Below are 24,299 nucleotides of genomic sequence, written 5' to 3'. Positions count from 1 at the left end.
GCCATCTGCCAGGCCTAGCCCTCCACAATCTCTGATTATTATACTACAGGCTCCTGTCAGATTGGACACTCCAGTTCCCAGAGTGTCAAGGCTGAGAGGAACCTCAAAGACCATCATGTCCAGAGATTGCAAACAGACTTCAACTGCTGTGTCATCTCTGATCCCTGGAGCCCAGGACTGAGATTTAGTTAAGCAGAGAAGAGTGGCACCACCATCAATTGGTGATGTCTGCTGTGGCCAGAATAGTTACACATATCTGACATTCCTAAGTTAACCCAGTTTGACCTCACATACATATACACATGTGCAGACCTCTTTCAAAGAAACTGCAGCCTAGAGAAGGTGAGTCAAGTCAAGGTCACTCACTTAGTAGGTCAAGGAGCTATTTCTCACCTGGGTCTGCCTGACTCCTAAGCCTTGAGTTTCCCATTATCCTGTGGGTGGGTGAGCCATCCAGGGGGCCTGGTAAAGAGATGTGGCATGGTTACAAGAGTTTCAGGGAGAATTATGTGGCAAGCTGTGCAGGATGGTTTGGAGGTCCAGGCAAGGCAGTGAGGCCTGGGCAGGGGCCATAGGGTGAGAGAATAATAAGAGGATCCAGGAGGCTTTCCTGGAGTGGTGATAAGAGGTCAGAATTCCCTGTTGCTGTACCTCTGCACAGGAGACCCTGAGCAGAAGGCAGGCTTCTTCCCAAGGCTCTACCAAGCCTTGGTCCAGGACAGTCCTGGTTAACCAAGTACCTACTGTGTGTTCAGTGCGCAGATCATCACCCTTCTAAATCCCGTTTTTAGGCAGACCCATTGAGCCTTCTGGGGGGAAATAGTGACTGGGATTAAGGACTGGTCGACAGGCCATAAAGCCCAGGATTGAGATTCTTGAACAAGGGGCATTTCTTACACCCTTGGGGGTAGAGAGGTCATTCCAGAGGAAGAAAGACTAAGGTGCTTAAATGGAACCTTAGAGCCCCTACTAAGTAGTGGTTAAGGGCATGAGCCTTGCAATCAAGCCACTTTTTCATTGGATAGATGTTTATTGATCACCTACAGTGGGCCAGGCTGTGCTCTAGCCACCAGGGACACCACAGTAAACAAAACAGAAACCCCTGCTTTCTAGGAGAGTACATTATGTTGGGGTGGGGGAAGCAGATAAAATAATAAACATAAATAACGCAAATGTGTGGTTTATTGGAAAATAGCCTGGGGGAGGGCATTGTTGCAGCAGAAACAGGATAGCTAGGGTAGACCTCGTTGAGAAACAAATGTTTAAACAAAGACTTGGATGAAGCTGAGGAAGTATGCCAGGCAGGGAAAAGAGGTCCTGAGGCAGGAGGGTGCCTGGTGAGTTGGAGCAGGAGCAGGAGCAGGTTCCCTGTGGCCAGGGTAGAGCAAGACTGATCCTGGCTCTTCCTCAAGGGCTTCTAGAAATTTTCTAAGTAAATCAATTTGAAAATGAACGCTAAGTGAATAGCACAGGTGTAGCATAGCAACTGTGAGTAGGACAAAGTAAGCTAATACTTTCAAAGTGCTTACTTAGCACAGTGTTTGGCATCCAGGTGGCTCCATAACCCTCATTTTCTTTTGTTGTTATTATGCCTCTGTACAAAAATCGCTACAGTGGTATCAGAAACACTGTTTCATCTTATTCAGTAAGATTCTTTTCTCAATTTACATTTACTAAAGAGATGCACAGAGAGGGTAAGGCCTTGCCTAAGTCACCCAGCAAGGCAGGTCAGGGAACAGGAGTCAGGTCTGTGGATGGCAGACCTTCTACAGGTACAGCCTAGAAGGGTGAGGCTGTAAGGGAACGACTCAAGACCAGGACTAAACAAGGAGTGGGGGCCTCGCAGGAGAGAATGGGGAACTGGGAGGGCCATGAGACGTGAAGGGAGTGATTTAGGGATTCGGGCAGCCCCTACCGTGCTTTGCCCTTCAGGAAACACTGAGTGTGCTCGTTTTATTTTGCCGAGGACGACTCAAAGGCTCAGGGAGACTGAAAGAGCATCTCATACAAGGTCACAGAACCCTCCAAAGGGTGAGTAGGGATTCGAACCCAATCTAGAGGACTCCGTATGAGGACAGCAAAGGGAGGATGAGGGGAGGGGACAACTAGAAACACTTAGGGCGTAGAGTCCATAGTACTTGAGGTCTAATTTGACCATGCAGGGGTAAGAAGACCAGCTTAGGCTGCTTGCTGTGACCCTCAGTTTCCCCCGGTGACAGCGAGGTGTCGCCACAGTGACCTAGTGCGAACTCACACCGCTCTTCCCCCGGCACAGAGCATGCGTCCCGTTCCAGCTGGAACCGGTTTGGCGGGGCGGCTCGAGGGGCGGAGCCCCCGGTGCTCAGGCATGCGCGTGCCGACGTGGGCGCGCGCTCGCTCTCACGGTCCGTGGGCCTGGGCGTGGGCTGGCTGAGCGCGCCGCGCGCTTGCGCGCCGGGCCACGTGCCGAGGGGGCTGCGCGCGTCCCCGCCCGCCCCTGGAGTCCCGGGAGGCGCGCGCGCGCGCGGCTGACGCGTGGGGCGGGGCGGGGCGGGGCTGGCGCGGGGCTTTAACCCGGAGGCCCCGCCCCTCGGGCGTACAAAACCGGAGCCTCGGGCCGGGCCGCGTGAGGGAGGAGGGTGAGTGCCCGCCGCTGGCCGCAGCTGCCGCCAGCCTCGTCCGTCACTCCGTCCGTCTGTCCGGTCCACGTCGTCGCCGCTGCCTCCTCAGCCCGGACGCCCGGGGCCCGCCCAGCGCCGCCCGGAGCAGCCGCGGCCCCGCGAGGAGACGGGCGCCGCCCCCGCCCGGCCCTGCCCCCGCCCTCCTCCCCGTTTGTCCGTCCGTTCGTCCACCCGCCCGCTCGCGCTTCCGTCCTTCTGTCCGGCTGCCAGCCTTCGGGCTCGTCTCCCCGCTCCGCCCGCTTTGTCTCTCCCCGGCTCGCTGTCTCTTTGTCTCTGCCCTCGCGGTGCCTCACAGCCCCTCCCTCGCGCCCGGATCTCGGGTCCCCCTCAAAGCTCTCCGCTCATCCCTCGGAGCCTCCCTTTCTGAGCGTCCCGTTCCTCGGGACTCCCCCTCACGGTGTCCCCACATCTTTGGGGGCCTTTCCTTCAGAACACCCCCTTCATTTCCCCACGCCTCCCCTCTAAGATTCCCGCACATCCTTTGGAGGGGTCCTCCCCTCTGTCTGTACCCTCAAATCCCTGTGGTCTTGCCCTCCTCTTAGTCCTCATTTCCGCGGGGTTTTCCCTCTTGGTGCCCCCCCCCCCATACACGCTGGGACCTCCGACATCCCTTAGGTGCTCCTTTGGACCCCCCAAAAGCTCCCCAGCTCCCAGACTTCACCCCTTCCTGCTATCCCTTGGTTTGTCTCCGTGTCTGTCTCTCCTTGTTCTCTCTCAGGACTCTGTGGCCCCCAATTCTGGGGATTGGGGTCCTCCGCTTTGCTCTCCCTGCCTCTGCCCCCGCATCTGTCTTGGTGGCCTCACCACTCAGTGGCTCTTGTGCTGAAGGCCCCCTTTTGAGCCCGCTCCTTTGCCCAGGGCTCTTGACCCCTTTGCTTTCTCTGCCCCTTGTCTCCCTGCTTTCTGCTCCCTTGTCTCTCCCTCTCCCCTTTTCTGTCTTTGCCGGGTCTCTGGGTCTCTGACCCCCCTCCGGCCCTCATGGCTTTGTGTCTGGAGCTCTTGAAGCAATGTGAGTGGTGGGGTGTCCGGGTCGGGCCGGAGTCCGCCCGCAGGCTGGCCGCGGCGAGGCTCCATGGGGTTGGTGCTGGGGCTAGGGCTGGCGCTGGGGCAGGAGGCTCTGGGGCCTCCCAAGAAAGGGGCAGGGAGGGAGGGGCCAGGCCTCCTGGCAGAGGTGGGAGTGGGGGGCCTTCTGCTCTGAGGCTTCTGCTTTGAGTTGCTTGAGTGTGTGGAGGGTGCCATGGGCTGGACGTCCTATTGGCTTGGTCCTGCATGGCCTGGCACTTTGTGATCGCTTGTGGGCAGGCCTGGGCTATTTTGGAGCTGGCAGGATGTGATATCACTTGGGCGTTTATTTAGACCCGGCTGGGGGGTGGGGGCTGCGTTCTTGCCAACTTGAGTAATGAAATTTTGCAGGGGGGTGCGGTCTTCTAGGCAGCTGGGCTGTAGGGTTTGTGGCCAGAACTTTGCAGGCCACCAGACTGGGCAGGTGAACAAGGGACTGTGCTGCCTTAGTCTTGCTGAGACTCTCAGGATGACGGGAGAGAGGAGTTGTCCTTGATCTGACCACCCTTGAGTATTTCTTTTGGTGATCTAAGAACTCTGGGCCTTGATTCTGCCGACTTCATGCTGTGAGACCTTTGATCACTCCAAGCCTCAGTTTCTCTATCTGTAGAAAGGGAATAACTGTGCTAGCCCCACTGAGTTGTCGTGAAGATCAATGAAACATCTGTAGACATGATTTGTGAAGTGTCACTTTGTCTTTAAACTGAGCCCCCCCAGAGGGAAAACAGCTTGCCTAGGGTACACAGCTAGTTCGTGGCAGAGCTAGGACAGGGATCCAGCCCCAGACTCCTTACCCAGAGTTCTTTACCCTTTGTTCCATTACCACCTGATTATTCAGGATTACGCCTGCCTTTCCAATAGGGCAGGGAGCAAGCCGTCCCTTATTTATGCTCTGATTCCTGGTTGCTCTTTGTCAGTTTGCAGAGGTAGGCATGTGTGCATAGCTGGATGTCTGTGCTGGGAGACAGTTTGATTTTCTATATTTCATCCCATTGTTTTTTGAGGGTGGGCCCTGTTTGGCCAGTGGCACTTGGGAATAAAGTGAGTCAGTTTGTAGTTGTGAGCCTTTGCTGCTTTTCCTGCTTCTCTGCAGAGTGGGGGAACAAAGGCCCCAAGTGGGAGCGGCTCCACAGACACCAGGAGTCTGCTGTCAAGGAGCCTAGGATGTCTTAGAACTTTGGAGCAGATGAGATCAGCTGTTGTAACACTCTTGTCTCAGAGACCTATAGGGACCTATAGAGGGTTGAGCAAGGACTCCTGGTCCTCTTCTATGACACTGCCTCTCAAGAGGTCACTGTCAGGCTGGTGTCCCTTGCCCACTGGTGTATAATGACCATTTCCAACATCCATTGATCTTTTCACTCTGGGCCCTGTGCTTGACACACTATACAGACTACTTGTGATGGGGAGGAAGAAGGGCTTGGTGTTTGGCCTGGAAGTAGGGGATCTGGATTCTGGTCTCCATATCTTACTCTCAGGGAGGCCACTTTCCCCTATACTTCAGTGTCCTTGTCTGTAAAATGGGAATAATAGTCTTTTGTCCTAAGGCTGATTCTGAAATCACAGAATCTCTAAAGAAATTCTGTGAGGCAGAATGCCAAGGTTCTGTTCCTGGCTGTGGTAAGATGCTGTGCGACTTCAGACAAGTGTCTCGCTCTCTATTTTTCTTTCTGAAAAATGAGGGGGTTGGATGGCATGGGCTCTTTGGTGCTTCCACCTCCAGCATTTGAGGATTCTAAGGTAACTCAAAGGCCACCAATTTGCACCTGCATCTCATCTTACCTGTTAAAGGTGTGCTTGGTCACAGAACTAGAGGGAGAAGGTGTCGAATGCTGCAAGATGTGTGCTGACCGTGTGCTGTGGGGTTTCATAGAAGAGAGCTCCTGTCTGGGCAAAGGGTTCAGAAGAGCTTCCAGGAGGAGGCAGTGCTTGAGTTGGGCCTCTATACCAGGCATGTTCTGCCTTTAATACAGATTGTTTCAGAGAGTAGAATTAATGTGGGTTTTAGAGTCATAAACACCTGGTTTTAATTGGTCTCCATCACTCAGTCACTGTAATCTTGGGCAGGTTACTTTCTTTGAGCTTCAAGTTTCCTCATCTGGACTCAAGATATTTACACTACAGCATTGTGGTGAGGATTAAGTGAGATTATATGTTTAAAAAACCCCTAGTACACCATAGGCACTTAATAAATGTGAATTTTTATCTCCCAATAATATCTGGGTCACTTTTTTCTTTGAGGAAACAAGACAGAGACCCAGCCTCTCCCCACCCACCCCCAGGCCTCCCCCGTCCCCCTGGTGTTCAGGTTGAGGTAACAAGGAAAGCACCTGACTGTTGTAATAAATAATAGGAGTAATCCTTTAATCTCTCACTTGCTTTGCGAGGCATTGTGTAATCTGTCAGGTTCTTTCCTGGCCATTGTTTCTCACAACAGTCCTGGGAGGAAGTCAGAAGCCATTGGAGTTCTCTCTGCTTCACAGGTGAATGAAGAATAGGGGGCCCAGAGAGGGACAGGAACCTGCTCAGGGTCCCACAGCATGGCAGTGTCAGAGCGGGCTTGAGCCTAGCCCTCTTGACTTTTCTTCTTCCGCAGCTTTGCTCCATATTTATCGCTTCTGCCTCGTAGCCTGTCCCTCAGGCCTCCTTCTCTGGGTCTGGTATCTGTTCTGCAAGGAGGGTTTGCTTGACTTTTCCTCAGCCCCTGAGCTCTTCTCAAACTTAAACAGGACTGGCTTTAGGCTGGGTGGAGACTGAGTCACCATCTTCCCTGGCTGTGTCATCCTGAGCAGCAAGTAGACACACCCAGAGGGCCAGAGACTTGCTGGTTGTAGACAACAGCATGGCAGGCTTTCCTCCCAGAAGTTCAGATTGGCTCAGGAATGTCTCTCTTTGGGCTTTTAGGGAACGGCTGCAGCGGTGGCTCCCCAGGGATCTGGAAGCATGAGCAGCATTGAACAGTTGTTGCCTGGCCTTTCCTGCCCCAAGCCTTTATTTTTGCTGTACCCTCCCTGTGGTGCCCTCTCTTCCCGTAGGGGCCCACCTTGTCAAATGCTGCCACCTCCTCCAGGAAGTCTCTGAAACAGACTGTGAATTCTGTCCCAGGTCCATACTTGTAGAAAAGTGGCCGTTGCTGAAAAGTGGTCACTTCACCTCTCTGCACCTCAGTTTCCTTATATATAAAATTTAGGTCTCTTAGCTTTATAAAGTTTGGGTTCCCCAGAGAGTCTCCTTTGGCAGGTGTAGGGGCAGGAGTCAGCTGTTCAAACCTGATGCTGCTCTGATGCCGAGAGCCTGTGGACTGCACTCTGGGAAAAGCTGAACTGAGCGTTTCCTGGGTTTGTATCACAGCTTGGCTTGTCCCCCACTGCGTGACCTTGGATTGATCAAGTTTTTGTACCTCAGTTTTCTTCTGTCATGTTGGGATGGAAACCCCTTCCTCACAGGTTGCTGTGAGGATAAGAACTTCTGTGGTAAAGGCCCCTTGAGAATAAGGAACCCGATGCTACAGTGCCATTTACCAGGTGCCAGGGACTGTGCTAAATGGTTTGTGGCATCATCTCACCGTATTATTGCAGCAATCCTATGACGCAGATACCATTATTATCCTCATTTTACAGGTGAGGAAACTGGCTCCTCCTCATCTTTGTTTTGGGCAGGATTTGTTGTTTCCAGAAGCAAGTTACCCTTCCCTTGCTTAGCCCTGGCAGCAGACACTGTCAGACCTGGCCAGGGTGAGGGCTGTGGAATTGAACACTTAGACAGGAACGCAATCCTGTCATCAACAGGAGTTTAATGAGGCTGATGAGGTGTGCAGTCTCATCACCTCTCAGATTCCTGGATTTCCCAGTCCTGGCTGTGGCTGCCTCTCCTCCCTCCACCTGTGTTGGAATCAGCTGGTTCCTCACCCACCCACTCGTGGGAACCAAGGCTATCTTAAAGACAAATGATATCCATATTCTACAGCTAAAAGATTGTTTCTTGTTTCTCAGCGAAGAAGCAGGCCCAGGTAAGGGTAAAGACAGGGATGTGCCTCGGATCCCAAAATAAGACCATGCCAGGGCTGGACAAGAACCATGGCCCTGCCTGCCCACCTAGGTCACCATTTCTGTGTATTGCTGGCCTAGGTCACCCGGTGGAGAGTGGGAACACTGAGGTTTGGTTTGGGCAGTTAAGTTTCCTCATAGGACAAAAGGGGGAGAAATGGTCCCAAGTGGAGCTAGACTTGGCTCAGCCTGGAGCCAGATGGGCTTGGAAAGCACTTTCTGACCAGGGCCCTGTCCTCCCAGCCCTGGGCTGGGCTCTGAGAGGCTGGGAAAGAACAGACAGGGCCTCTGCACTTGGGAACTTATGGTCTGACAAGGGAGACAAGGCCTACAATTATGAGAGACTGTGTGACAGTCTGTAATTAAGCGTCTGCTGAAGAAAAGCATTGTTTGGGAAGGAAGAAGTGAGTGTGTGCCAGAGGAAACAAGAGCCCTCTTGAAGGGGGCTGGATTTGCAGAGACAGAGGGTGGGGCTGACGTTCTAGCGAATGGTGTGTGCAAAGGCAGAGGTGCGGAGGCTGGAAGGTAAGCATGTATTTAGGGAAAGGGTGAGTAGACCAGTTTTGCTGATACATCAGGGCTCTGGATGAAAAATCTGGGAGGGGTCAGGAAGTTGTAGGCAACATTGGACATCAGCTGAAAAGCAGAGGCTTTGGGGAGCCATGGAAGATTTTAGAGCAAGGGTAGCACAACTCCCCCCCCCCCACCCCCCCAAGAAGGTGAATCAGGCTGAATGAATTGGAATGAATGAAAATGATGACAGGGAGGAAGCATTGCAAGCATTCAGCTGAAAGAAGAGGGTGAGGTTTGGGTGGAGCCCATGGGATGGGAAAAGACATATAGGGTAGCAGGGGGTGTTGTGCTCTCTCAAGAGAGCCTGTCTGGGGGTTTGATGGCCCAGGGGGAAAGATGTTGGGTGTTGCTGCTTTGGGGGAGGAAATAACAATCTGAGCAAATTGCTTATATAGCTGCAATGTGCCAGGCTCTGTGCCAGGGCCTCCATGGGTGCTGTCGAAAATCCTTACACCAAGCTGGAGGCAAAGGGACTTACCGGCCTCCTTTTACAGATAAGGAAAATGGGGCTCAGACCCAGGGCTGACTGTCTGCATACTCTTGACTCTTACCACAGTTCAGCTCTGCTTCTTGGAAAAGAGACTCTTACTATCAGGGTTCCAGGAATCTGAATCTTCTTGCCTGTTGAATTGGGGGCACACAAATACATCCCCTAAAGCCTATAAGCCCTTACTCTCTAAAGGTCTGGAAAGTCGGGGCTGGTGCCAGTTTAGAATTTCTTCAAGGTAGGAGAGTCAGGGAAGCGAGGGGCCTTCACATCATCAGTTTTACTCACCAGGCTGTGAGCAGCCTCCAGAGTTGGACTTCATATGTGTCTGGTCCAACGGTGGCTCGTCCGTGACTGGGTTCATTGGGATTCTCAGCCAGCTGCCACTAGAGAGGGTGTTCCCTGGCCCAGCCAGAGAAATCAGCCACCCACAAAGACAGGAGGGGACTTGTCCCAAGTTGCTCTTGACATTGGAGAGCCAGGTGATGGAGCCCAGTTCCCATTTCGCAGGCTGCAGCCAAGGATACTTCCTGGGCAGAGAGAAGGAGAAGGGAACTGGTACTTACCGAGCGGCTTCCATGGGAGGCAGCAACGGTTGGTCCCACTGCACAGCTAGGAAGCTGATGGCTTGGCCAATCATTCTCCTCCTCTGTGTGTCCCCCTGAGCTGGACCTTGGGTCATGAGGCAGAGCAACCACATGGCAGGCACATCCTCTGTGCGCTGCTCACTCCCCTTCTTCTTTCCCTCCCTGGGAGGTAAACACCCCCAGGACCCATATGCCAGTTTACTTTGGCAAATGTTCTCTGAGCCCAACTATATGCAAGATATGATTGTAACTGCACCCATCTTTTTCATACCAAAATCTAGACAAAGGTTTTGATGAGGGATTTTTGTTCTGCTTCTGAATAGACACAGCCTCTTGTGAGAAAATACTCAGACATTGGAACAGTGGACTGGAGCAAGCAGCCTGTACTGTCGCTTTCAATTGTAGTAATTCATTTGATTAATGCTTTACCATTTGCCCCATGGTTTCTCACAAATTTGACCATCCATACGTATATTCATTCTTTTTATTTTGTTTTCCACGTGTTGGTTCTGGATGCTTAATATTTGTTTAGCCTATTTTTGGTTTGCAAAGTACTTTCATCCACTTTATCTCAGTAGATCTTATATACCTCTGGGAGGTCATTACTATTCTTGTTCTCCTTGTTTCCCAGAAAGTGACTTGACCAAGGTTACTCTGGGATTCACTGGCTGAGCTGTTCATTCATTCAACAAATATTTAAGTGCCTGCTGAGTGCCAGGCAGCGAGCTGGCCTTGTCACTACAGTGGCAAGCAGAACAGTCTTAAGAGACTTAGTCACTCACCTCCCAGAGTTCACAGTATCACTGAGGTCTAGCCAGGATTTACGCCAGCACTCCTGACCCGCACCCTGGACTCTTTCCACTGCAGACCCCTGTAATTTGGGCTTGTGGCTTAGATCTAGATTGTTGTAGTCTGTGAGTCCTGAGCCTAGAGCATTGTGGAAAAGCAAGCCAAGGCAGTAAATTTCTGCAAACTGAACTTCAAAAGTGACAAAAGAGGTCTTCAGTCATGACTTAATTATTAACAAGAAGGTGAGAAAGGACATCTCAACAGAAGGCCATCTGCTCCTTCTCCTGGGGGACAAGGGGTGGGGGAGTTGCCCGAGGGCTGCTATACTCAACATCCTGGCCTGAATTTTCTCCAGCTTCCAAATATTTGATTACAGTCTGCACAGGTGTGGAGCCCTATGGCCATGTGCTGAGCTGGGGACCCTCCCTTGCCTCCTTTAATATTAAATGAGATGAAATAAAGGCAGATCCTAGAATTTCATGCCTAGAAAGGACTCTGGCCCAGCCCCCTCAGGTCCCATGAGTGGGAACCAAGCATTAGAGAGGAAGGGACTTGCTAGGATCCCATTTTGAAAGAAATAATCCTTCCTCTTCCCGTCTTACCAGCCTTACATAATAATTTCCCCATTGCTCCCTGTAGGAGCTCTCTCTTAGCTGAACCTGTTCCACAGTCAAGCCATATTCACATCTTCCCTATGCCTTAAGACCAAGTTTTTTATGAGTCTGACATTTTTCCCCTGCCAGAGCCCTATGATGTCCAGGCTGCCTCCATCTACTGTCAGAGGCTGACCACCTGTTCTACAAGGCTAGACCAGTAGAGGCTAGGCCTCAAAATCCAGATGCCTGGGCCCTGAGACATACAAGAGGTTTCTCTGGGTGCATTTTGCTAGAGTTATTTTTATGTATTTGTATATTTATGTATGTAGAGTTATTTTTATGTATTTTATGTAAAAATTACATTTTTATTGAAAAAGCAATTTGTGTATGTGGCTAAACTTTCAAACTTTGTAGAAAAAAGTGCCCAATGAAAAATTAGGGTCTCTCCCACCTCCACTCCTCAGTGATCACTGGGAACAGTCTTGATGTTTCCTTCCAGAAATACTCTTCATATATGGGCAGCTATGTCAATAGCATCCTTTTTTATTACACAAATGGTGGCATATTCTCTGCCTACAGCCTGCTGTTTTGTGCTTTGTCTTCTTCACGCAAGTCTAACTATGTTGTAGATGTACACAGGTCCATGGCCTCCTTTTCCATGACCATGTGACAGTCTGTCAGTGGATGGACCACCAGCTGTTTGTCCAGTCCTCTGCTCAAGGACATTTAGGTTGTTTCCAGTGTTGCTGCTGTGAGCATTGCTGCAGCGAGCACCCTTCCCCACACGTATGTATGCCTGCCTGTATGCCTGTGGAGCTGTGGGAGCCATTCCTGCAAGTGAAATTGTTGTTGCAAAGAGTCTATGCACCTAAAATTTTGCTAGATGTTTTTAAAAAAGTTTTTTTTAATGTTTATTTACTTTTGAGAGAGAGAGAATGCACGAGTGTGAGTGCAGGAAGGGCAGAGAGAGAGGGAGACACAGAATTCAAAGTAGGCTCCAGGCTCTGAGCTGTCAGCACAGAGCCTGATGCAGAGCTTGAACTCATGAACCGTGAGATCATGACCTGAGCTGAAGTTGCACGCTTAGCCAACTGAGCCACACAGGTGCCCCTGCTAGATGTTTTTGAATTACCTTCTTTTGCATTCTGAAAATGTGTATTTTTTAAAAAGCACTCTACCTCCCCTGGATTCAAATTCATTTCCTTGGTTGAGAACAGACTTTTCCAGTTCAGCCCAGACAGGGGAAGGGGGTTGGCCAGTGTCACCCAGTAGTCCTCAGCCAATGAGGTATTTCCAGAGTAAGGTGCTGATGGAAGGAAGTGAGAAATGAAGGGAAGAAATGGGCTGGAGGGGTGACAAGATGGGGCCAGGATTGGGTGGAGGGAATTCTGTTGTAGGTACCTTGGGACCTGTTTATGACTTGGTCTCCAGGGAGAAGCATCCTCCCTCCCACACTGTATCCTCCTTCCTGTGTTTCTCTGGCTTGGGCTGCACCTGCTTGGCAGCTGCTGGGCCAGTGAACTCATTTATTCAGCAAATATTTACTGAGCTCCCGAATACCGGTGCAGGCTTGGCCACTATGTCCCTGCCCTTCTCTGACCCTCAATTTTCTTCATCTGAAAAATGGGGAGGCTCATCCATACCTTTCTCATGTCACGAGGCTAGTGGGAAAATTTGGTAAACCAGCCAGTGGGGAAACCCCGTAAAACAGATTATAGTGGTCTTAGCTAGACACTGTATCGGGCACCCTGGAGTCACTGAGTCTGATGTTTGGACCAGTCCTGAGTGGGCTACCGTCAGTCTTAATAGATGGCTGGGGCAGCTGTTGGTGGGTGTCTCCAATTGCTATGCCAGGACAGAGTCAGGCTCATGCCTAGGATGAATTTGATTTGCCCCAGGATGCTGGAACTCCAGGGCCTGCTCAGGATGAAGGTGATTGGGTGACAGGCGAGGAAGAGGTAGTCAGGGAGACCAGGAGGGTCCCCACGCTGCGGCCAGTTTTGCCTCCTCTGAGCCAACAGGAAGGTCCTTTAGAGTCCCCCACAGGGCATTTCTGCCACTCCCTTTCAGCCTTCAGCAGTGGTAGGATGAAGAAGGGGAAGTTCTATAATTTTTCCAGTTTAAAATGACTAGTTTAAAATCACCAGCCTAGTTCCTTCCTCCCATTTTATCAATGGGAAAACTGAGGCCTGGAGTTGGTCTCCTCCCAGGTGTCCCAGTGAGTGGGCAGCCTTATTGGGATTAGAACCCAGGTGTTCAGCCCTCCCAGGCCTTAACCCTCACCGTCTTTCCCACATCGTCCCAGTCTTTAGTTTCACTTTGGGGTTAAAACCCAAAGTGAAAGAAAAAGGCAAAGCAGGAAGCAGCTGCCTTCATTCAGACCCAGCCCAGGCTGGGACTGGCCCTGGGGGACCCAGGCCGAGCTGGCCTTACAGGAGGAGAGCAGGCCTTTTCTCCCTCTTGCTCTGGAGGCCCTGGGGGGGCGGGGGGGGGGGGGGCGGGCAGCAGGGCCCAGCTGGGAGAGGCGCCAGGCTACAGACAGGCAGTGGCGTTCTGGCCTGTGCTGTCTGGGAGACGGCCAGTCCGACGAGTTTCCTGGTGAGAGCCTCACCCGGGTGTGGCCCCAGGTGAGGAGCTACTACCTTTTAAACTCCCGTCCTGGAGCAGGGCTGAGCTGGGCTTATGCTGGCCTGGGAAAGAAATCCTGGCTTCCCAAATCCAGCTTCCACAGAACAGTCCCATTCTCCCTGAAGGTAAGACCTAGGGCCCTGTCTCTACTGTGAAGACTTTTAAACTTTTGGTCACTTTGGGGCAGGTATTTACCTCAACTCCTGGCAGCTTCTTAAGGACCCAGATGGCCTGAAAGCCTTTCTGCCCTGGTTCTAGTCCCAGTCTCAAGAACTTGGAAAGGACAGGGATTGGGGGAGCAGGAGCCATGGCTTCTCCGGAGTGTTGAGGTAACTTCAGGCAAGATCCTCTCCCCTCTGGGTTTCAGATTCCCCATTTGTTTCTTGGCAGGAGGAGCTCTTTCTAGTTCTGCCGTTCAGTTGAATCAGTTTCGATCCCTTGGAAGCTAGGGAGTATCTTAACACCTGATTTGGTTGGCCTGTATATTTCAAAGATTAGCTGGGTTCTTAAGTTCCTGTGCTTTTTCTAAGAAAATTCTCAGCCTTGCCAGAGCAGATATGGTATCAATTTTGTTGCTCAACAAATAACAATTTCAGTGTACTTCTCTGCACAATCACGGGGTCCCCAAGCACAAAGCCATTTTGGTTCAAGTCCACTCCCTGAGGGCTCACGCCGAGCACATGGTAGGTGATCAGGTAGGCCTAACTGTGTTAAGGCTGAGCCAGGCACTGGGGGAGAAGCCCACACCCCAGAAGTCTCACAGACCTGTAGTTAAGATCCTGGCTCTAGTGACATACTGCTGGAGTTTAGATCCTGGGCTGCCACCAAGAGCTGTGAGACCTTGGGCAAGTTGCTTAACCTCTCTAGACCTCAGTTTTTTCATTTGCAAAATAGAGATGATAATATTACCTGGCATTAGTCTTAGCATGTGGACAAGAGAAAGAATGTGTGTAAAGCACTGAGCACAGTATCTGGTACAGAGGAACCACTTAAAAAATGTTAGCTGCTGCTGTTATTGATACCCAGGGGGAGAGAGAAGACTTGAAATAGCTAAAGACTGTCCATGTCCCGTGCCTGGAAAGATGTAGGTGGACTAGATGCGGTGTTTGGAGGGATATCAAGTTTCGTCTGCCAAGTGCAGCGCTCTGATGGGGACTCTGGAGTGAATTGAGAGAGGGGGACCTTCAAAACCTCAAAAGCTGGGTAGGATCCAGGTGGTGGAGATTTTGAGAGGAAGATACCCTGGGGTCTGGGGGTGCCGTGGGTAGGGGAGGGGAAGGGAATCAGGGAAGAATGGCAGGGGATCAGGGAGGAATGGCAGGGGTTGGCTGCCCAGGGCCAGGAGAGCTGAGATCAAGCTAGAATGCCTGCTGAGGGCCATCAGAGTCAACTAGGCACTCAGAGCCAGGGTTTGTCTCTGAAGGGTCATCACTCCTTGGACCAGTTTCCTGCTGGGACCTATTATTGAGTGTGCTGTGAATAGATATGATAGTTCCAGCTTCTCCTGGAACTTTCTTGCCTTCCCAGGCTTCGTGCGCTTCATGATATGGTGTTGCCCTGCACAGGGGTGTGGTAGCAGTCCACAGGTGTCTGCCTGCCTGGGGACAGTTTGGCCTGGGCTAGCGTAGGAAGAGTGGAACTTGGCTGACAGCACCTGTAACAGCAGGCTGCCTCTGCTACTGCTGCCCCAGCAGTTTCCACAAAGGGGGCGCGCATAACAAGTGTATGGAGACACTCAGAAGAGGGTTTGGGTTCGTCCCAGCCAATTCCTCCCACCTCACAAGCCAACCTCCAAACAACCACCCCCTCTCTTTCCAAAGAGTCAGCCATTCTTGTGCTCAGAGTGCCAGGGGTGAGCCAGAGGAGGGTAGGGAACAGTTCAGACTTGGTCTCTTTCCTCAAGGAGCTTCCATTCAGCTTGGAATCCCCATCCAAGAAGGTGACAGATATACAAGATACTCTCTGCTTGTGATAAAGAGCCTTGAAGGAAACAAATAGGTGCTGAGAGGGAACTGAGGATGGGGAGGGCACGTCAGGGAAGGTGAGGTGACCAGTGGGAAAGAGGCAGTCAGGGGCAGATTGGGAACAGCAGGGCTCAGGACCCTCAGGTGGAAAGTGTTTAGCATATTGAGGGAACAGGGAGAGGGTCTGTTATATCTGAAATGGTCTGCAAGGTCAGGCAGGGCCTCATCAGTCTCCGTGACCTTGTTTGCTCTGAAGCAAACAACTTTCTTGCCCTGTAGGAGCCAGAGTGTCAGTGAATCAAGAGGTGTTGTTGTTTTTGTTTTTTTAAATTAAGATCAGAACTCCCAAATACTGACCTTCTGATTGGTTTTCATACTGATCCTAAATCCTCAAGAAAAGGGTTCTTCAGCGCTCCCTATTTATTGCTAATTTCCTTTCACATACCACCTCATGGTTCACAGGTTTTGTTGCTTCTGTTGGCAGTTTGTTGCAGGTTGCAGTTATTGCTGTTTTTATTTTATTTTTTTTTTTTAATTTTTTTTTTCAACGTTTATTTATTTTTGGGACAGAGAGAGACAGAGCATGAACGGGGGAGGGGCAGAGAGAGAGGCAGACACAGAATCGGAAACAGGCTCCAGGCTCTGAGCCATCAGCCCAGAGCCTGACGCGGGGCTCGAACTCACGGACCGCGAGATCGTGACCTGGTTGAAGTCGGACGCTTAACCGACTGCGCCACCCAGGCGCCCCTATTGCTGTTTTTAGAGGTAATACAACAGAAAGGCTAAGTGACTTGCCCAAAGTCACACAGCTTAATCAAGATTTGAAGGTTTTTTTTAATTTTTTAAATTTATTTTTTAATGTTTTTATTGATTTTTGAGACAGAGAGAGACAGAGCATGAGCAGGGGAGGGGCAGAGAGAGAGGGAGACACAGAGTCTGAAGCAGGCTCCAGGCTCTGAGCTGTCATCACAGAGCCTGACGCGGGGCTCGAACTCATGGAGTCTGAGATAATGACCTGAACGAAGTCGGACGCTCAACCGACTGAGCCACCCAGGCGCCCCAAGATTTGAAGTTTTGGTTCACGTTCTTTTTATTCTACCACACTACTTCTGTGTAAGAAGGCCAAAGCAGAAGTTTCTATTTTTAGCAAGGTTGCAACTCTAAAATGATCACAGTTAAAAAGTGTCGTATGGGGCTCCTGAGTGGCTCAGTTGGTTGAGCATCCAACTCTTTATTTCAGCTCAGGTCATGATCTCACGGTTCGCTTCATAAGTTCAAGCTCTGCATCTGGCCCTGTGCTGACAGCGTGGAGCCTGCTTGGGATTCTCTCTCTCCTTCTCTCTCTACCCTTCATCTGTGTCCACCCACTCTCTCTCTCTCAAAATAAATAAACTTGAAAAGTTTTGGTATGGAATGCCATAATAGTAATTGTGTCCAGGCGATGAGATTAGAATGACCGTTTTCCCCTTATTTTCTACAATGTTATTTATAGTTCATTCTTTTTCTTTTTCTTTTTCTTTTTCTTTTTTCTTTTTTTTTTTTTTAAAGAGAGAAGTGTGCATGGGCGCAGGGCAGGAGCAGAGGGAGGGAGGGAGAGAGAGAGAAAGAGAGAGAGAGAGTATCTTAAGCAGGCTCTGTGCTGATGCAGGGCTCCATCCCAGGCTTGTGGGATCGTGACCTGACCCAAAATCAAGAATCGGATGCTCAACCAACTGAGGTGCCCCTGAATTCTTTCTTTTTATTTCCCTTTCTTGAATGTCGGGAAGGAGATTGTAGGCAGATTATAGATCAGCCCCTTCTCACAAACACATTTAACTCAAAGTTGAAATTTTAAACATTCATGTTATAAGTTTTTTTCAATTTTTTTTTTTACATTTATTTATTTACTTTTGAGAGACAGAGACAGAGCACAAGTCAGGGAGGGGCAGAGAGAGAGAGAGAGGGAGACACAGAATCCAAAGCAGGCTCCAGACTCTGAGCTGTCAGCACAGAGCCCGACGCAGGGCTTGAACTCACAAACCGTGAGATCGTGACCTGAGCCAAAGTCAGACACCCAACCAATGGAGCCACCCAGGTGGCCCTCATGTTATAAGTGTTTTAAATATTTTACTTTGTGACTTTTGGATTTGGGGTGTAAAACAGCAAGTTGATATTTGGGGCTTATTGGTAGAGAATTCCTCAGTGGACTCCTCACTAGCCTCCCCTTTTTAAAAAATTGGGATAAAATGCACATAACAATTTACCATCTTCCCTATTTTTAAGTGTACAGTTCAGTGTCATTAAGTACACTCACATTATTTTACCACCATTCTTCTCCAGAACTCTTTTCATCTTGCAAAACTGAAATTCTTCACGCATTAAACAACCACTGTCCATTCCTCCCTCCACCCAGCCCCTGGCGGCAACCACCATTCTACTTTGTCTCTGAATTCAACCACTCTGGGTGCCTCATTCACAGGCCCATTTTAAGAGAATGTATTGGGAGGGGGGTAATATCTCTGAATAATTAAGTCTTTGGGTGGTGATTAATTCTCCCAGTTAATGCACACTGCAACTCACAGTTTCATGTGCTCATGTTCCAGCATAGTTGTTAAAAGACTGATCATCTCCTGGGAGGGCTTTCTCCACATAGGTGGCCATGGTTCCAAAGCCCATGGTGGCTGCATGGAGCCTAGCCACAGCCCCCCTATGGAGGTGGAATAATAGGACGGGGAAGGCTGTGGATTTAATTATAGGACCCAGGCACAGTTCCTTAACTACTTACTTGCTGTGGGATTTGGGCCAAGTCTGTCCACCTCTCTCAGCCTCAGCTTCCTCCTCTGAGAAATGGGACAAATACTTCCTGTCATGTGGACATCCCAAAATCGGTGAGACAGATAATGGACTTCCTTTTGCAGTCTTGAGGATCCTAGCACCGTGTTCAAATGTGGTTAAAGGCAAGGCAAATAAGGCTCCTGATCCCCATTTTCAAGAAGCAGAGACTTAGAAGTGACTGGCCCGAGGTCATTCAGCACTTAAGTGACCACATGGGGCTGAAAACCAGCCACCCTCACAAATTGCAGCTGTTGAGGGTTCCTTATTGGTCAGTCTTTTGAGGGTGAGGAGACTGTGAAACAAATAGTTGCTTTCCTATCTTACTGGATTTTAAACATTGCCCAAGAAACTCTGTTGTTGATGGTCCTACAGGGGAGGATGAGGGATTAAGGTTTTCAGTGGGGAGTCAAGGACAGTGATTGTGCACCATGGGAATAGAGCATTTCTGTGGTGATCATCTGGCCCAGGGACAACAAATACCTTGCTCTTTGCAGTTACTTCCCATACTAGGCCCATGGCGGTCTGCATCAGTCAATCCCAGCGTTCCCACTGAGCCCGGGCACGGCGTCAGAATCCTTCTTAACACAGGCGGGTACTACCAGTCAACGAGAAATAGCACACTCAGTGCAACCTGTGCCATTTCCAACCTAGTAGACTCCCCAGCTTTTACAGATGTGCAGCAATCCTGGCAAGGGAAGGGACTGTTTCAGGGGCAGGTGATGTCACAGGTCTCTTTGTGAGAGTGGAAAAGGGTCTGGCAGGACAGCGCAAAGCCTGGGGAGGTGTGATGAGTATGCTTGCAAAAACATCGAGGCACAGTAGCTCCCAGAGGGGTAGAAGCTGTCAAGGTAAAGTCCACTTTCTTCAGCCCTTGGGTGCTGGTTTGGGTTTGAGGTCTTTGTGGAGGTGCACTCTAGTGAGACTCTACCAGCAGCAGGAGAAGACCGAACTTGTGTTTCTACAGCGGCTTCTAAGCTTTGTAGGATTTTGTGTGGCAGTCTGGCTTGTCATGAAGTTGTGTTTTTACTACTTGTCATACTGGATGCTGTGAAGTTTGGGTTCTGGAGATTGAAACCTGTAGGGTTTGCACTCACTTAACAGATAACACATGATTTGCCGTGTGACACTGAGCAGGTCCCTCAATCTCTCTGAGCCTCCATTTCTTCAGCAGCACAAGGGGAGATGGTGAGAACATCTCCTCGCTGGGATCAAATATAAGATGCAGGTGTAAGGACCTCGGACAGTGACTGGGCCACTGCAGTAGCCACCGATTCCTGAGCAGACAATAAATACCACTGGTAATTATGAGTATCAGCCACTAATATTCACCTACTTCTTACACTGCCATTGTGGGGGCAGGGTTCTCTGGGCAGGGTGGGTGACCTTCACTTGGGTAGGTGTTCTTTCAAAGAGATCTTCCCAAATGTTATCATATTGTGCTTTCAGAGGTGGTTGGGAGAAAAATCGAGTAGGGAGGGGTATGGGGGCGTGAGGAGGACTTGTAGTCACGCTGTAGTCACGACTTGTCCCAGCGCCTCTGTCTCCTGCTTGCCAAGTCACTTCTTACAGATTTTTCTCTACTTGCTGTGTCCTCACAGTCTTCTTCCAGGGGGAAGGCCCCGAAGGTCTGTAGTAGTTTTGGGGTAAAGTCAGAAGCAGGGTCCTACCTCCTAAGTGTCAGCAGACATTTGCCTGGGCACCTTTTCTGGGCTGAAGTTGAGGTTACAGGGATGGAAACCACATAGTCACTGCCTTCAGGGGGCTCAGGGTCTAAAGGGAGAAGCAGAAAAGCAAACAGGCCTATAAAACAGTGTGGTGGCGAGGGCCAGTAGCACATCTAAACATGGGATGTTGACCCAGCAAGGGAGCCAGGATGGAGCTGGAGCCCGTCAGGGAAGGCTTCTTGGAGGGAGTAATGCTGGAGCTGAGATCTGGAGGAGGAGGCAGAACGAGGGAGGAGGTAGGGTGTTGCAGGCAGGGAGCAGTCAGTGCAAAGGCCCGGAAGCTGAATAATTAAGCTGTGACCTGTGTTGGCTTAAAGAGGGTGCAGAGAGTGGTCACCACCCAAAACTATCAGATGGTGATGCAAGTGTGGCATGGAGAGGGTGGACGGCTGTGGGTCCTCAGGGCACTGAATCTTCCTGCCCCAGCCCTTGGCCTGAGGAGTGCCTTGGTGGGGCTGAGATTGGGCAACAGCTATGTGGGACTCCATCAAGCCCTTTCCCACCTATCTACTCGAGACCCCCTCACAGCCATCCCAGGGCAGTGGGCAGGGCAAGTCCGTGTTGTTGACATTTTATGGATGAGAGAAACTGAGGCCCAGGAGCCTAAGTGGTGCGGTGAGTGAGTGCAGAGCCAGTGCTCACACGCTCAGACTCCTAGTGCACAGCTGCTCTTGTAGCTCAGAAGCAGGTATGTCGTGGGGGAGGGGTGGCAAGTGTGGGCTAATCTCCTTTTCTGAGGATGGGTTCATCATCTCAGGTAGGGCCTCTGTGCTGCTAGTTTTCCCAGAGGAAGGCGTTTTAAGCCCCATCTGTGCCAAGGCCCTGGTGTTAGTCCTCACATCATTTCCCCTGTAGCTAGGCTGAATGAACATTCTCCTGTGTCTTTTCTGCTTATTGATAATGATTCTCTGGATGCAAAAAACAAAACAAAACAAAACAAGTTTGAGGTATGAGTGTCACACACACACACACACAAATGCTGTCTGATGTCACATCCACAACTGGGTGTGAAATAGGAGGGCAAAGAGAGGACAAATATCTCAGGCTTGGATGGAATCTGAAAGGTCACACCCACGAGGGCTTGTGTCTTCTCCCAGCAGCCATCATGCCTGTGTGTAGCCTAGCTGAACTCTCCTGGGCAGCTCTGCCCTTTAGAAAGTGCCTCCTTATAATGCAACATGTTTCCCCTCAACAACCTCACCTTCCTGTCCCCACTCTGGTTGTAGTGTGATAACCTGGAGCACATATATGTGTGACAGTCTTCTAGATATTTGAAGATAGTAGCCATACTTTTCTGAATTGGCTTTCTTTTCCAGACCACTATCCCAGTCTCTCCCAGCTCTCCTCACGTTGAACTAGACATGACTCATGGTGCACGTGTATCATACCCCACTTGTGGCATATCTTTGACAGACATCACTAATCAGTCACAGCACTCTTGTTCAGTCAGTCCCTGGCTTTCTCACGCAGTGCTCCATGTGGCAGTGTTCCATGTGGCTACGCCCAGGAGGCATTTCTTTGCCACCTTGGCATTTTAGTGCGAGTTTCTTCAGGACAAGGACTTACTCATCCTGGATCCTACTGCCCGGGACCCAATGTGTGGCTTCCCTGCTGTAAAGTAACCATTTGTCATAACAGGATGGATTTGTCACAGTGGGAATTCTCCCCACACAGGTTGCCTTCTTATCGGGTTCCATTTGGTCAATGCCCCTTGTCCAGAATTGCCAACATTACCCACAACCGGAGTTCAGTGGGGCTGTACCCCGCCCTGGTCCTTTCTCTGTTAGTGCAGCCTCACACCGTGTCTGTGGTCAGCTGGAGTCGCTAAGGCATTTTTCCACATGCGCTGCTTTCTTACGTAACTGTCTAACTTGGGATCAAAATCTTAATATAAGCTCTGAGGACTAGGCCCTCTCCCTTCTTAGGTCTCTGGCACCAGGGCAGGCAACATTGCCAGTGCTGACCTGACCTGAACTCAAGGTTTTCCCCATTCAGTTCTGTACTGTTTCATCCCATCTCTCAGCTGCCCAGGGTTCCTGGCTCTGATTCTGTCACCCGATATGCCACCTGTCACAGTGAATGAGCCTGTTAACACCTTTTTTCTATTCTGGGATCCTCTTGGTCATTCAGAATGATGAAAGAGGCCAACAATCCAGGTGCGCAGGGCAGCAGTGTCCGGCTCTACACACAGGACACAGGGGCCTGTGACAGCCTGTAAAAAGCCGGGCTTCTGTGACCCATCACCAGGGTTTGACGTCAGCCCTCCAGAAGTGAGGGTGTTTGGTTGTTTTTTTTTTTTTTTTTTTTAAGGCATTTGCTAAGTAGTACTTCCCAGACTGGGCCCCTGAGACCTTGGAAAGGCAACAGTGAGTTTCACTTGCTAGAGACCATATTTGAAAAGCCAAACCTTGGATTCTCCACCCCGGCTCCCCACTCCCCACTAGGCCAGACAAGAGGCTGTTACATCAGGTTTTTACACTGAAGTGGGGCAACAGCAGCCCTGTAACTCTGAATATCGTCTACTCAGCAGCACCCTCTACTACCAGTTATAACTTTGAGATACAACAGGAAAGTCATGATTCAATAACTGCAGCTTGGAAACTGGCATCTCTTTAAAGCTCAGACTCCCAGGGGTGGTGGTCATAGGTGTCCTGGGGGGTAGGGCAGGAGCCTCTGAGCACAGCTGTTGGCAGAGCTGACTCTGCAGGCAGGTCTCGGAGGATAAGTAAGACGACAAGACGATGTTTGTGGCAGATTCCAACACAGCATGGACAAGGGACAAGACAATGTTTGTGGCAGATTCCAACACAGCATGGACAAGGGGTGGGGCGCCTGACTGGCTCAGTCAGTGGAGCGTGTGACTTTAAGTTTCAGCCCCATGCCAGATATAGAGCTTTTTTAAAATTAAAAAAAAAAAGAAAGGAAGAATGGCAAAGAGTGAATGTTGCCCGACAGGTTGCTCACTGGATACTGTTGCAGTAATGGTGGAAATGGATTTTGGAAACGGCATGCCATTTGGGGTCCCCTGGTCAGAGGCTGAAGGAGGTATAGGGCTCCACACAGGTGGCTGCCTCCCTGAATGCCTGGAGCGGGTGGTCTCCAGGCTGGGAATGTGAAGGCATCTTCCTTTCTCAGTCTGGGGAGAAGAGGGAACACATCCACACTTAGAGCCCCGGACAGGGGTCCCTGCTCTGCCACTTGATGCTCAGCACATGTGCCTTTCTGATCCTCAGTTTCCTTGTTTGTACTGTGAGGAGGTTGCAGTAGTGGGGTGGGTCTCCAGGTACTGTGTGGGAATTCCAGATGGGGAACAAAAAAAGGAAAACAGGAGCTGCTCTGAGGAACCTAGGGTGGGATGAAAGTCCAAAAGCCTTCCTCAGTTCCCCCTTGTGGGCCCTCAGAGCCTGGTTTGAAAATTACTGGCATTACTATCTCCTAGGACGTTGGAGTTTGGAGGCTCCACATCCTCATTTCTAATCCCAGCACCCCTTTGACCGGCTGTGTGACCTGGGAAAGGCGGCCTCACCTCTCTGAGCTTCACTTTGAAACTGTAGGAGCCAAGATGAGGAAGTCCTGGGTGACTAGGAAGCCGATGTGGACGTTTCTGGTATCTGTGGTGAGAGGGCCAGAGCATCTGGGACCACACATCTGGAGAAGGGCCTGAGGAAGGGGGCCGCTGGCAGCAGTGGTCACAGGCAGGGGTTGGGGTGTACCTTTTCCTTCCATGTGCTGGGGGTTCTGGTCCAGGGTGCGCCAGGCCTCTGCCCCCCATGGCTAGCAGAGCCAGAGGCTGCCACCTTCTAGCCCACTCAGGAAATCGTCACACCCCGCTTGAGGATCCAGGAAATGGGAGCCTGTCTAGGTCCTGACTGGGGAATTGGCCTGGCCAGGATCTCAGCCAGGCCCTGCTAGGTGCCGCCGAACTCCAGCCCTGGGCTGTGTGGTGAAGTTGTAGCCACGAACACTGGCTCTGGAATCAAAAAGGCTGAGCACAGATCCTGGCTTTCCCACTCACTGGCCATGTGACCTTGCGCTGCTCACTTCTTCTGAGCTTCCCTTTTTTCCTCTTTGAAACGGGAATGGTAGGCCTGGTGAGGTGATGAGCTGAGAAGTTAAAGTGCCTCATGCTGGGCCAGCTCACGGCCACCCTCAGCCAGGGGAGATGCCCCAGAGCACATGAAGTCTTCCAGCCCAGAGACCCAGCTGACCTGAACTCTGGGTCCATCTGGACAGCACTGGACTGCCTCTAGCCCCTTAACCCTCCCTCCAGCCCCTCAGGCCTGGACATGTCAGGACAGAACCCTCTCACACCCTTGCCCTTAGCTGGGGTGCAAACAGTGCTTCTGAGGAGCAGCTGTCTCCGGGGGCA

The 24,299-nt window shown here is 50.8% G+C and overlaps 1 protein-coding gene across 14 annotated transcripts in view; it reads left to right on the top strand.

The window, feature by feature from the left end:
* DLGAP4 (DLG associated protein 4) overlaps positions 1–24,299 on the top strand; it is a 200,682-nt gene that overhangs the window by 131,008 nt on the left and 45,375 nt on the right. For 2 of the 14 annotated variants that reach the window (XM_043602458.1, XM_043602454.1), the window contains exon 1: positions 2,634–3,669. The exons of 7 other annotated variants lie outside the window; for them this stretch is intronic. Coding sequence is in view for 2 of the 7 variants with exons in the window: in XM_043602452.1 (XP_043458387.1) it covers positions 18,994–19,054 (61 nt within the window). In the remaining 5 variants the exon portion in view is untranslated. Of the gene's footprint in view, positions 1–2,558; positions 3,670–13,345; positions 13,428–16,908; positions 19,055–19,374; positions 19,505–23,037; positions 23,481–24,299 lie in introns of those variants that run through there. 5 more of the 14 variants (XM_043602453.1, XM_043602455.1, XM_043602452.1 and 2 more) reach the window with 5 other exon arrangements.

Source organism: Prionailurus bengalensis, chromosome A3 (assembly GCF_016509475.1).
Source record: "Prionailurus bengalensis isolate Pbe53 chromosome A3, Fcat_Pben_1.1_paternal_pri, whole genome shotgun sequence".
Classification (NCBI taxonomy): Eukaryota; Metazoa; Chordata; class Mammalia; order Carnivora; family Felidae; genus Prionailurus; species Prionailurus bengalensis.
This window is presented reverse-complemented; position numbering and strand designations above follow the sequence as displayed.